We start from the raw sequence: 13,656 nt of genomic DNA on the forward strand, positions 1-13,656 counted from the left end.
TGACGAAATCGCCATTTCCTGAATGAGTCGTACTTTGCGGTAGAAAAGCCAAGGATATGGGTCTAATCGGGAACTCTTTCATTAGAAACTTTCCAAACCTATCTATGGCATCACAGTTCAAAGAACCGTGTGGCAAAGACAAGGGACAAGTTGTAGGAACAGTTTTCTTCCCTCTCATTCTTTGCAGATTTATTCTTCAAATTAATATGTTACCCAGGCGATGGCATTTCTTTTGAGAAATGAAATCGTGGCTCAAGGAGGCATTCTAATGTGGTATGAGGACCACAAATGAAATGAACTGTGGCTCCAGAAAGAACAAAGCTTCTCACTTGTGCAAGCAGGGAATATGTGTTTTGAAAGAGTCATTATCAATTCAGAAAGTTGGATTTTCTACTTGAGCTCATCCCTTTCAAACGCCCAGTCGGGCGAGCAAAAGCAAAAGTACCACAAAGGATATCATAAGCATAAGAACCAATGGCAAAAACAACCACTTCAGACACAGGCAAAATCTAAGGGGAAGGAAGAAGCATGAATATTTCCAACTCAGGACTCCACACTTATTTTAATTTTCTTCCCTCAGAATGTCCACCAGAGCTTGCAACAGCCGGTCATCTCTGTGCTTATAAGGTTTCGTGTTATAGAAAACATCAACATAGTCGTTATATAGACTGTCCTCGGACTCTTTAAGCTGGGAAGGCTTGTTCAACTTTTCCAGCGCTTCATAGAAAGTTTCATAAGGGATGTTGAGCTTTGCACTTGGAGGCTTCTTTGGTGATTGCTTTGGGGGTGAGTTTTTGTTGAAAGCACTTTGAAGGAGTCTCAGCATCGCCTCGGATGGGGCTGCCTCTGCCAGCTCATTCCTCCTGTCCCCTGTACTGTCGCCACTAGGGCTCTTTGACATGAGGGGGTTCTTTTTCAGGTTCTCTTGTGTGGGCTGCTCCTAAAACATAGAACGCCACCGACAAAAGGAAGAAGATTCATTATTTAGAACCTGGCAAGCCAGCTGTAACACGTGTCCACTGCACACTTTTTAAGAAACCCTTTGAGAAGCAGAGACAGCATGAGGCTTAGAGACATACTAACTTGGGCTTCAGTCCTCATTTTTGCATTTACTCATGTTCTCCTGGCACCTGTTTAATTTCCCTGAACTTCAATTGTAAAATGAGAACGAGTCTTTCATTTCTGGTGGTTCTGAAGACTGAATGGGATCATGTATATGTATTCATACCTTATTGGCCTGCTGTACTTGTCAGCCTTCTATAGTAGAATTCATTTTAGGGAATTTAATAATTTTAGATTCCTTAATTTTAATTTTAATTCTAATGAAAGAAAATATTTTTTAAAATAATAGTTTCATCCTATGGAAAGTAAACAGTTTACCATTCCCACTGCCTTTCCTCCCTGCCCATGTTTTGGGAAGAAATTGGTATTAAAATATTTAATAACTCATACAGAAGACACCAGCAATGCTTCGTGTGAATGAAGTTTCCTGGATGCCCCTTGTTCTGTCATCAGCTACCCTTTTAGCCACTGAGTTTGTTTTGTTTTGTTCTGTTTTATTTCATTTCATTTTATTTCATTTTTTATTTTTTTTATTTTGAGGGGGGTGGTTACAGAGAGAGAGGGAGTGAGAGAATCCCAAGCAGGTTCCAAGGTGTTAGCACAGAGTCCAACACAGGGCTCTATCCTACGAACCTTGGATCATGACCTGAGTGGAAAGCAAGATGGATGGTTAACAAACTCAGTTTGTTAACAAACTGAGCCACCCATGTGCCCCTCAGCCCCTGAGTTTTATAAAGGGGTCTTGGGAGAGACCAGGGTGATAAGCCACATGGGGTGGAACTGGAGATATCAGAGAAGCAGCTTTGTCAACCAGTGTGGAAGTAACTCAACTTTTTAACAACTGTAGGGTCTGATTCATACCCCTTAAGGAATCTTGGAGGGAGAAATACCCATAAAGTCAACTTGCCTCTGGGACTGTGAAGAAAAGGCCTCTGGGGTGGGGGCCCCCAGGGGGCGGGGGTAAGCTGCTTTGCAGAATGTAAATGGAACCAGAATCTGAGCTGAGGACTTCATACAACTAGTTTATAAGTTTCTTAAATAAGTACATCTTTATATCTCCCAAAATACCCATCACTGAGCCAGACTTCATGAAAGGTCATTCTGGAAATTCTGATTACCTACCTACTACATCTGAGGCACTGTGCTAGATGCTGGGGGATTAAGAGATAAACAAAATGTGGTGTCTGCCCACTGTCTGATAAGAGAGAAGCCAGCAGCCTCAGTAGGCTGAGTCTCAGTAGGAACAGGAATGACTGACTAGCTATCGTATGAAATTTTCTCAGAGAAATTGAGACTGGGATTCAGTGGCTTCCCTTAGAGCTGCCAAAAAGTGACAGTTAAGGAATTAGTAAAGAGAAGCCTACAGGATTTGGTCACTTGAGCCTTGGTTTTCTTTCTGGAAAATGGACATGCTAAATGTCTGTCTTCTCTAGGTTACAGGGATTATTGGTTAAATTAGACAATGTAAAAAATACTTGAAAAGTATGTGTGATACAGACATTAGGCATATGTGATCATGCATAAAGATAGCTCTTTTTTTAGGGGTGCCTAGGTGGCTCATTCAGTTAAGCGTCCAACTTTGGCTCAAATCATGATCTTGCAGTTCGTGGGTTCCAGCCCTGCGTTGGGCTTTGTGCTGACAGCTCAGAGCCTGGATCCTGCTTTGGATTCTGTGTCTCCCTCTATCTCTGCCCCTCCCCTGTTCATACTCACTCACTCAATGACTCTCTCTCTCTCTCTCTCTCTCTCTCTCTATCAAAAATAAATAAGCTTTAATTTTTTTAATTTTTTAAAAGATAGCTCTCTTTATAATTTGATATGTCATACATTTTGATACATGTAAGTTGATATGTTATAAATTCTCATGTTAGAGAATTTCATACCTTTGAATTCATCAACTTTAATCTCTAAATTCTGGACAAAAGAATAAACTTAAATAATATGAGGGTTTTATTTAATGGCAAACAGTTTGGCACTCTCACTCCCTTTTCTCCCCACTCATGTTTGACTTTCTCTCTGTCTGAAAATTAGATACAGCTCTACTCACTACATTGTCTACTACAGTTCAAAGAAAGATGTGCCAAGAATGCTCAAGAGAACAGAGCCACACAGACCTCCCCCAGATCCACCATCTTCTCCACCCCTCTTCTGTCATTCTGAACAGTGTTGTAGGATGTGTACACACGAGGCTGTTTCATATGTTCTGGCTGAGAAGAGGTCCCATGAAAAATCAACTTCCAGTTGACAATTCTTCCTTCATTTTGCATTCTTCCAGACTACGGATAAGCATACACATAAGTTTAGGGTGTATTCTGAGAAATTTCAAACTCCTTAAAAGTATCTGTAAAATCTGTTAAAAATTCTGTACATGCCATGTGTAGAGCACTATGTACAAAGAAGTAAATATTGGATTCACTGTTGTCATGAAAATGGACAGTTTATAGGTTCGAGGATTTAAAGACTGATTATTTGCTTCATTTAATTAAAAAAGCAAAACTCTTTACATGAATGTTCTTTTCTATTCTGTTCTTGGAAAGTTGACTATACTTTCCATAAATAGAATTATATTTAGTAATTATCAGCTTGTAGAAACATTCCAATTGAGAAAAAGCCTCTTTGGAGTATTATAAATAGACTTCAGTATTAATCAGCACTTAAAAACTGTTTATTTATGGGAAGAGTAATAATTTTCAGAGGCTCAACAGTTATGCCAAAAACAATGTGCTGAAATCTAAAAATATCTAAAAAGAATATGAAAGTGTAGGCTCAGATTTTACAGACTTGATATAAAATAGTCTTATCTTGGTAAACAGATTTTTCTTAGTTTTTTAAAGATGAAATTGAGTTAAAGAACAGAGGACAAGTTCAAGAATAGAACTACTTCCTAAGAAAATTTTCTTGCTCTCCCTATGAGAGCAGGAATTTTTACAGATTCTGGTTCTAAATCATAATTTTTGCAGTCTGTAGGGGAAAGCTATTCTCAGAGAGAAAAATGTAACAATGACTATAGAATTTGTATTAATTTAATGGAAATCCTTAGGAATTTAAAATAATTTCTTTTAAAAGAGTTATCTAGACTTTGGAATCTGATGCTGCTGAACAGTTCTATCTTGGGAGAACTCAGACCTGAAACACTGTTTGTATATGTGCTCAACCTGTAGAAAATGCTGGAGAAATGATGCAAAAGTAGATAATTCAGCTGTATTTAGCTTTTTGCTCAGACACTCCTTACTCTATTTTTGTTATCATGAGTTACAATTTTAGAAAGATATCAAAGAGTGTTAGTAAACAGAGTGAAAGAGAAGTGAGAAATGCTTTTCAGTTTGTTTCATAACTGAAGCAAAACAAAACAAAAAAGTCATATTAAATAAGATTTCTTGTGTAACAAGTCAATAGCCACTATAGTAAGAAGTGGTAAGAGTTTCTTCATGTGACCCCAGCAGAATGTCATAGCAAGGCTGGTATAGCATTTAACTGTCTTTGTAAATAGAGGTAATTCTGGTGTCTGAGTAGGTCATATGGCTGGCGGCATTCTGACATTGGAACACTTGGATTTGTCACGTAGTCTGTAACATTATTAATACATCTTTTTTTTTTCTTTATTATGGTATGGCTTATTTATTTAATTATTTATTTAGTCAGTCAGTCTATAAAGCCAAGTGGGCAGGGATTGAAACATTACACCTTTTCCTTACTTTTACTAGAGAGTGACTTGAATGCCTTAGGACCTTGATTAATGATGATACCAATCTTAAAAGTACTTGAAAATGTTTAAAAGTGAGCCTGTGTTTCTATATCTTTTCATTCATACTTACCATATCCGTAATTCTCAAGGTCCAGGTGCCTATGGGATTCTCTCCCCATGTGTGAACAGACATGAAGTCCCAATTCTTGAAACCATTAGGAGATGTATCCCGTTCTCTTTCAGCCAACAGTACAGTGCTGGTGCCTATTTTCAAGGGACAAATACAAATTAATGAATGTTCTAAATGTACTGAGAGTAGGATACACTTTAGCAACTAATAAATGAAAATGAAAACTGGGAGAGAGTTGCCCTCCTAATTTTCCCTTTTTTGTATAAGATCAGGATAGAAACATTATAAAAAAAAATGTTTTTACCCATAGAAATTAGCATATTGCCTGGCATATAATAAGTTCTCAGTAAATATTTTGGTAAAATAATAATGAGTATATTGATTAAGTTTTTTTTTTTTTTGAATAAGGAGAACTCATAGAACTACATTTACAAACTATGGATTCAGAGACCTAAAATACATTTTAGTGGAACTATCATTTTGAAATTTAAGAGGAAGTCTTGAAAATTTATTTGGTGCCTGTGCCTATAATCTAGTGTAGGCATAAAAAAATAAAGCTATACTAATTTCATAATGTCTTGTCATCTAAAAACTAGTAGTGGGATTTAACTCTAAAATTTCAAATCCAAGTTCTCTGTAGATCTAGATGAAAGGGTCAAGTGATCTGTAGGGCCATCAATGAGAAAGCATTCCACTCATATTCAGGCCAACTCCAAGATAGCTAGAAAGCATGACTCCAAATCAACAGTGTCTGTAGTCCAAACCTCTAAGAAGTTTATATCCTGGAAGGAGATAACAGAGGGAGCTCATCTTTCCTCATAACTCACCTATAGAAATTGAATTTAGTCTAGTGAATCCTACTAAAAAATGAAAGAGTATTAGGATAGCATTTCCTGGTTGGATTAAAGTTTATGGTTTACAACCTCTTCCCTATCCATGATCTCATCTGAGTTAGTACTTTCTCAGGAAAGGGCAATTGCCTGTACATTCTATCATATGGCCTTTGCAATGCCATCATGGAATATTTGTTAGTCTTCTCAATATTCTTTCATGGGTCACAAGTCCTAGTTTTTTGGTTGATTCCTTATATGTGTCTGATATATTTGTCAGCTTTATTAATTATCAGAGTAACTTTCACTAATATGTTGCCTAAGAGAAATGAATGATAGATCAGTGACCTGGGAAAATGAGCACAGTTTGAAAATGTGTAACTCCATAAAGTTTTATTAATTGGTATTATTTGAATAGACCTCATTCTCTGCTTATCTAAGAACCAGTAGGAATGAGTTGGCAGAGTTCTGATGCCAAAAAAATTAAAAAATAAGCATATTTTCTTAAGTCCTGAAAACATCTATTGGGAAACTCAGCCCTATAAAAAATCATTGATTTAAAATCATTCAATATACTCTTTAAAATTTAACTAAATGATTTAGAATAAATTTTTGAAGTTTTTAAAAAGTTTACCAGCAGCAGAAGTGAGTGTAACATGAAGGTCTCCTCTTCGGGAATATTCAATAGTTGCTTCAAATTGCACATGTTCCAGGGACTTGATGGCATTTTCTTGTTCTTCACAAGCTCTTGTTGGAATTTCAATGATAACTTCTCCATTACCTTTCAGGGCTCTAAATACATTTTGAACAAAATCACTGGATAAAGTACATCTCTTCTTCTTTGTATTTTATGCAAATACATACACATCAGTCTTGACTAGATACTCAGCTAAGCTTGTTGTCTCTCCCTGTTATGAGTAGAACAAAATTCAGGAGTAGCTAGAAATAATGTGTAGAAAATGGTAAGGTTTTTACAGAAATGTAAAAAAATTCTACAATTTTTATGCATCATAAAAGACCACAAATAGCTAAAGTAACCCTGAGAAAGAACAAAGCTGAAGGCATTCCATTTCCTCATTTCAAAATATATTTCAAAACTATAGTAATGAAAATAGTATGGTACTGGCATAAAGACAGACATATAGACCAGTATAACAGAATAGAGAACTTAGAAATAAACCCAAGATTATGTGGTCAACTGATCTTCAACAAGGATGCCAAGAATAGTCAATGGGGAAAGAGCAGTCTGTTCAGCAAAGTGTGCTGGGAGAACTGGATATCCATAGACAAAGTAATAAAATTGGACCCATATCTAACATTATACACAAAAATCAACTCCAAATGGAGTAAACACCATAAGACGTAAGTCTGGAAGAAAACATAGGAAGAAACTTCATGACATTGGTCTTGGCAGTGATTTAATGGTTATGACACCTAAAGCACAGGCAACCAAAACAAAAGTAAGCAAGTGGGAATACATCAAGCTAAAAATCTTCCGCATAGCAAAGGGAACCATCAACGAAATGAAAATACAACCTAAAAAAATGGGAGAAGATATTGCAAACCGTATATCTGATAAAGGGTTAACCTATAAAAATATAAGGAAACTCCTACAGCTCAATAACCAAAAAAAAATAATAATAATTAATAACCTGATTAAAAAGTGAGCCAAGTATTTATATAGATATTTTTCGAAAAAGACCTATAAATGACCAGCAGGCATATGAAAAAAATTTCACCTTTGCTAATCATCAGGAAAATACAAATCCAGACACCTGTCAGGATGGCTGTTAACAAAAAAGCAAAAGACAACAAGTATTGAAGAAGGTGTGGAGAAATGTGAACCCTTGCATAATTGGTGGGAATACAAATGGTGCAGTCACTATGGAAAACAGCATAAAGTTTTCTCAAAACATTAAAAATAGAACTATCAAATGATCCAGCAATCCCACTTCTGGATATTTATCCAAAATAACTGAAAACAGGATCTTGAAGAGATCTCATGTTCTTTTTAGCACTATTCCTAATAACCAAGATGTGGAAACAACCTAGATGTCTATCAACAGATGGAAGGTTAAATAAAATGTGGTAAAACACATATAATCTTTAAAAAGAAAAGATATTCTGCTATATGCAACAATATGGATAAGCACTGAAGATATTATGGTAAGCAAAATAAACAAGTCACAGAGAAATAAATACTGCATAAAATTCTACTTAAATGAAGTATCTAAAATAGTCAAATTCATAGATTCAAAAAGTGGAATTGTGGTTGCCTGGGGCTAGGGGAAAATGGAGTTGCTAATCAATGGGCATGTAAGTTACACAAGATGCATAAGTTCTAGAGATCAGTTGTGCAACAATTGTACTCAGAATCAACAATAATGTATTGTATACTTAAAAGTTAAAGAGGGTAGGTCTCATGGTAAGAGTTCTTACTACAATAAAACAAAATAGAAAAGAAAAGAAAAAAATTTGGTGAGGAACAGAGATACAAGAATATAGTGCTATTTGCTGTGGAATAGAATTTAGGCAGGTTTGCCTTGGACCCATCAAAAAGTGGTCCATTACTGAAATGGGCCCTCTTAAGAAATGATATTATCTCCATAATGAATGTTCCCCAAGGCTCCCACTCTGAGATTTTTTTCTGTGAGTGGGTCTTTTTTTTTTTTTTTTTAGTTTTGAAATGTATGATTTACTTATTTTTTAAAGTTTATTTTTGAGAGAGAGAGCACGAGTGAGTGAAGGGCAGAGAGAGAGGGAAAGAGAGAGAATCCCACACAGGCTACACAGAGCCTGAAGCAGGGCTCAAGCTCACCCGGAAGTGGGGCTAGAACTCACCTGGTGTGGGACTCGAACTCACAGCCGGTGAGATCATGACCTGGGCTCAAGTCAGATGCTTAACTGACTGAGCTACCCAGCCACCCCAATGAGCTGATCTTTAATATAATCATGGTTTCCTTGAAAGAATCAACAAAATAGTTATACCAGATTCTGCTTCTCTGGCCAGATCTGGTAGGCTGGATGTGTTCTTATGCAAGAGCAGCATGGTAAACGATCATTCATGGAAAAAAAAAATCATGAATCACATAGGACTATAGCGTGAAGAGAGGCTCTTCTGGAAATGGGTTTTGGATAATATTGGTTGGTAAGTATTACATATAATCAATTCTAAGATACATTTTTAAAAAATACTTTAACATCTTTGACTTTGGGATTAATCTTAAAACTAATAGCTAGTAATAGTTTAATTGGCAATGAGTTTTCTTAGTGATATATAAAACAATGAATATAGATAGGCTAGGAAAGGAAAATGCTAAGTTGACTTGCAGATTTCCGATCTTTCGATGATTCCCATGGGCCCACAGGGAACTATGTCAAATGCTCTCTCCATCTACTTCAGAGGGTAGGTGAGAAAAAAATTAGGCAGAGTGACAAACATCATAATCAAATAGTGCCATGGGCACACATTTGTTTAAAATTCCTGCAGATACTTACCTGGGCTCAAATTCATTGTCCTTTACAACACACTCTTTCTTCTCAGGCACACTGGTCCAGGTCCTGGGATCAGCTAAATCCACCAGAGCTTTGGCATTTAGCAACCCAAATCCAAATCGACTATTCACCATCAAGCCTGCTCCATTCTTTTTCCATCCAGGGTTATTGGCCAGTGGGTCATACTCAGAGGTCCAGACAACCAAGTGCTGCATGTCTCGCCATGTAAGATTTGGACTGGAGGGGAAATGACCCAAAATATTTTTCAGGGACAAAAAATGATGTATCCTTGAAAAAGTAAAACAAGTATCTTCTTGTTTTACTTGTAAGTAAAGTTTTACTTGTTTTACTTGTATCTTCTTGTTTTACTTGTAAGTAAAACAAGTAAAAAAAGTAAAAACAAGCATCTTCTATTTATAGATAATGAAGTCCTTTTTGCAACTATACTTTTATTGTTGTATTTCTTTTGGTGTATCTTTTCATTTGGAATTTAAAATACAGTACTGAAAGTTTCTCTCCATACCATACAAATTAAGCTCCTATTATAAGTAAAATTTGGGTTTCAATATTGTAGAAATATGTAATTTTGTCCCCGATTTTTACTGGAACAAAAATTTTAAATGACAAAACTTCCTTTGTGTCTCTGTTTTCTGCTGTCTATTCACAGCCTTGGCACCTTCCACATTATGCATTCAAAGATGAGGCTTTGACTTCCTTCTTAGGAAGACTCAGATTTTAAAGACATAGCTTGGCTCCATAGTCTTAAATATCTTGTCTCTTTTCTTTATATATCAATGTTAAGAATACACTTATCTTGATGAGCACTGAGTCGAATATGGGTTTGTTGATTCACTATGTTTTACACCTGGAACTCATCTAACACTGTATGTTAACTACACTGGAATTAAAATTTAAAACAAATTGTCAAACTCTTAGCTACTTGACATCACTCTTGCAAGACACTATGCTGAATACTGTGGAGATATCAAAGGAGGTGATTCTTATCTTTAAGTACACAATCCAGCAAAAGAACTAAGCTTTTCTATAACTGTAATGTACCTGTTGAATACTTTATTCATGGCATCATGTGTTATAGGAATTTAGAGAAGGAAGAGCTCTGGGGATGGAAAGATCTAGGAAAGCTTTGCTAGGAGGAAATATTTTATCTGAACTTTGAAGTTTGGGTAGAATGTCAAGAAGTGAAGAGATAGAAAAGGAATGAGGCAACAGAACAAAACCTACAAGGGTGAAAGTATAGGATGTGACCAGAATACAGTGAGGTGTTGGTTTTCTGGAGCAGGGAAGAGGTGATAGGGTACTGAGCTGGATGGTGAGGACCTTGGATGCCAGGAAAAAGGGACCTATGCTTTATCCCTTGGGCAACCGGGAATCAAGGATTTTTGAGCAAGGAAACGGCATAATTAGAAGTCTTGATAAGATTAATTTATCAGCAATATAAAGATACATCAGAGATACTTGGGATTTTTGGATCTATTATAATAAAGATGCAGCCTTCTCAGATCTTTCTATTTAAAATTTCAATTCTCCTCACATGCTCCTGAACTCCCTTATCCTTCTTCCCCCCTCCCCTTTAATAGTACTCTTCTAACATACTGCATAATTCATTTGTTTTGTATATTATTAATGTCTGTCTCCCCTGCTATAGCTATGTAGGAAGGGTTGACATTTTTATCTATCTAGTTCTCTGATGTATACCATTCAGAAGAATGCCAGACACAGGCGATATTCTGAGTTAAATATTTGTTGGTTGGATGACTGAATGTGCCTAAGTATTAAGTAGCCCTAATAATTTTTAAACTTGTGGCATTTTGTCATTAGATTCTTTTAGGATCTGAAGCTTTTCCTTAGCTTTGAGACCTGCATTGTTTCTATCAAGCCAATCAAGCATTATTTAATAAATAAATACCCAAGAGTTTTGTCCTCAAATTTTATATCTTAGCACTAGGTTGTGAAACAACCATCAGGGGAATCTGGCTTAATTTGCTCTTTTTCCTCAGAGCCCAAAATGTACTGGTTAAACAGTCCCCTGGTGACAAGAAAGAGGCAACACACATCCTTAAACACTGAAGAGTCTGGTTCTTGGTTAAAATTCCACATGTGATTTTCAGGTTTCTTTAGAGGCATGACAAAGGCTCTACCTGGCAGGCTCTATGGAGAAACTTCCCTCCCCACACCAGCCTAGATGTGGTCTCTAAAAGGAGTTGCCATCAAGGACTCAGGCCCCTACCTGGTTAGGTATATTTACTTTACCACCCCTTTTGCCTTCATTCCTAGGTTTCCTTATCTGAGGCCAAGGGTAGAGGTCTTCTTCAGACCTCTGGACTCTACCCAAGGCCTCCTTATGGGGAGAAAGGAGGACACCTTAAGATACTTCTGCCCATTCTGACTCAGTACCCAGTGCCATACTCTCAGCCTTCATTCCTGCCCCACCTCCACCCCAGTCAATAAAACTAGCAGGGCCTTATGTTTGGGCTCCCTCAACAGTGACATGACTCCCCATGTCTGTGCTACTTTACCTGCCATTCAACTGGCACACTTTTCCATGGAGGAAAATGGAATAGGAGGAGTTAGCATTTTTTTTCTGATTTTAGACTCTTGTTTAAAACATTGTAGTAAGCAGTTAAAGGCTTAACTCTTTCATTTTGTATTTATTGCTTTAATCTGCTATTCTGACACCTGGCAGCTTAGTTCTCTCTCTCATCTCAGCTCCTGGCAAACATAACACCTAACTCTAGTGAGTGACTGATGGAGTGCTTAGAAAGACTCCAGTTCATTGATTCTTATGGGCCCCAGACTGCTTGCATCATAGTTACCTGTTACACTTGTGAATAGTGAAAATTCCTGAATTCCACCTAAACCTATTGAATCAAAATATCTGAGGGTAGGACATGATTTTGATATTTATATTTAAAAAACTGTCTAGTTAATTCTATGTCATAGCTAAAATAATAGGAACTGGAATAAAGCATACAAGCATATAACCAATTAAGACAATTGAAAGTCTTTTCAAATCATGGGGTTGGAATAAGGAGTAACAGAAAGCACATCAAACCATATTTTATACCAAAAAGACCTGTGCTGTCTCAAGCAAGTCACCTCATTTCCCTGAGCCTGAGGTGATTCATCTGTAAGATGAGAGGGCTGAGTATGATAATCTCCAGAATTCTTTCCTATTCATACCTCCTATCTGCCCAGTATCATAAATACCTTATTTAGGTAGTGTTTCCAAGTTGGCCAACCCACACTAAAGAATATTAATTGACTAATTAACTAACAAAAATTAATTATCTTAGCAGAAATGGCTATTTTCTCAGTATAGGAACCAATTCCGTTCTATTAAGCATTTTATTGAAATTCTTTCTTCCTTCCAGTTTTTTTTAAGCTTATATATTTATTTTGAGACAGGGAAACAGATAGACCAGGGGAGGGGCAGAGAGAGAGAGAGAGGAAGAAAATCCCAAACAGGCTCTGCATTGTCAGTGCAGAGCCAGACTCCGGGCTTGATCTCACAAACCATGAGATCATGACCTGAGCTGATATCAGAGTTGGATGCCCAACTGACTGAGCCATCCAAGCACCCTCCTTCCAGTTTTTGAAAGCAAGTTTTAGGTAAAAGCTTCTAATCTTTGTGGTCAGTGGGAAACACATCAATTTCTCATTTGGACCATCAGTGCGAGCAGGTGTGTATATGGAGGTTGGGGTGAGGAAGTGTACTAAGGAGATATAAGGCAGGGTTATGAAATCAAACATAAAGCATAGACTTTCTGTAGCAGATAATTTATTTTCTATTTAGGTGCAGGCTTTATTTTTAAAAAATTTTTAACCTAATCTTTGCAAAAGATTCAGGGGAACTTCACTGTCATGCAGTTAGGAAAATTAAGCTTGTTTTCCTAAAGGGTTATTCTTCATTTATGTGATCGCATTTCATAAATGAAAAGAAACTGCTAACAATAGTGCATCTCATTCCTGACAGCCTTCCTTCGTTAATTAGTGCTCAACAGCATCCACAATAATTAAATTTTTAAAAACTGCATTAGGTTGCTAATCAAGGATATGTTTATAGAAAATAAGGAGTATGGAATTAAACATTGAAATTAAGCATTGCTTCTAATTAGTGTAGGTAAAGTAATCTAGAGACAAAATTCTAAAGTGAAAAATCTTACAGGCTACCTGGTTCAGCCTCTAATCACATGTAAGTAAACCTAGATATTAAAGATCTTCTAACCTGGACACTTTCCAACATTTCACAACCCACTGAGTCAAGGATTTCTTTGATGTGTTTTAACCAAAAGTTCCATTGCAGCATCGAAATCGAATCCTATTTCCCTTTCTCTAGCCTTTAATGAAAATAGATTAGTTCATCTGGATGTTTAATACCTCCACAGGTATAAAGGGAGTCAGTGTTTTACTTCAGAATTTTTGTTCTTTATTAA

The 13,656-nt window shown here is 36.6% G+C and overlaps 1 protein-coding gene across 2 annotated transcripts in view; it reads right to left on the bottom strand.

Moving 5' to 3' along the window:
* Positions 1-543: 543 nt before the first annotated feature.
* Positions 544-13,656, bottom strand: part of PCSK1 (proprotein convertase subtilisin/kexin type 1) — a 41,246-nt gene continuing 28,133 nt past the window's right edge. The window contains exons 10-14 of one of the 2 annotated variants that reach the window (XM_053225132.1): positions 9,206-9,490; positions 6,342-6,499; positions 4,878-5,011; positions 3,177-3,338; positions 544-940 (exon numbers count right to left, since the gene is read on the bottom strand). In XM_053225132.1, coding sequence (XP_053081107.1) covers positions 563-940; positions 3,177-3,338; positions 4,878-5,011; positions 6,342-6,499; positions 9,206-9,490 — 1,117 coding nt within the window. In that variant the 3' untranslated portion in view covers positions 544-562. The remainder of the gene's footprint in view (positions 941-3,176; positions 3,339-4,877; positions 5,012-6,341; positions 6,500-9,205; positions 9,491-13,656) is intronic. The other variant, XM_015065492.3, reaches the window with a different exon arrangement.

Source organism: Acinonyx jubatus, chromosome A1 (genome assembly GCF_027475565.1).
Source record: "Acinonyx jubatus isolate Ajub_Pintada_27869175 chromosome A1, VMU_Ajub_asm_v1.0, whole genome shotgun sequence".
Taxonomy (NCBI): Eukaryota; Metazoa; Chordata; class Mammalia; order Carnivora; family Felidae; genus Acinonyx; species Acinonyx jubatus.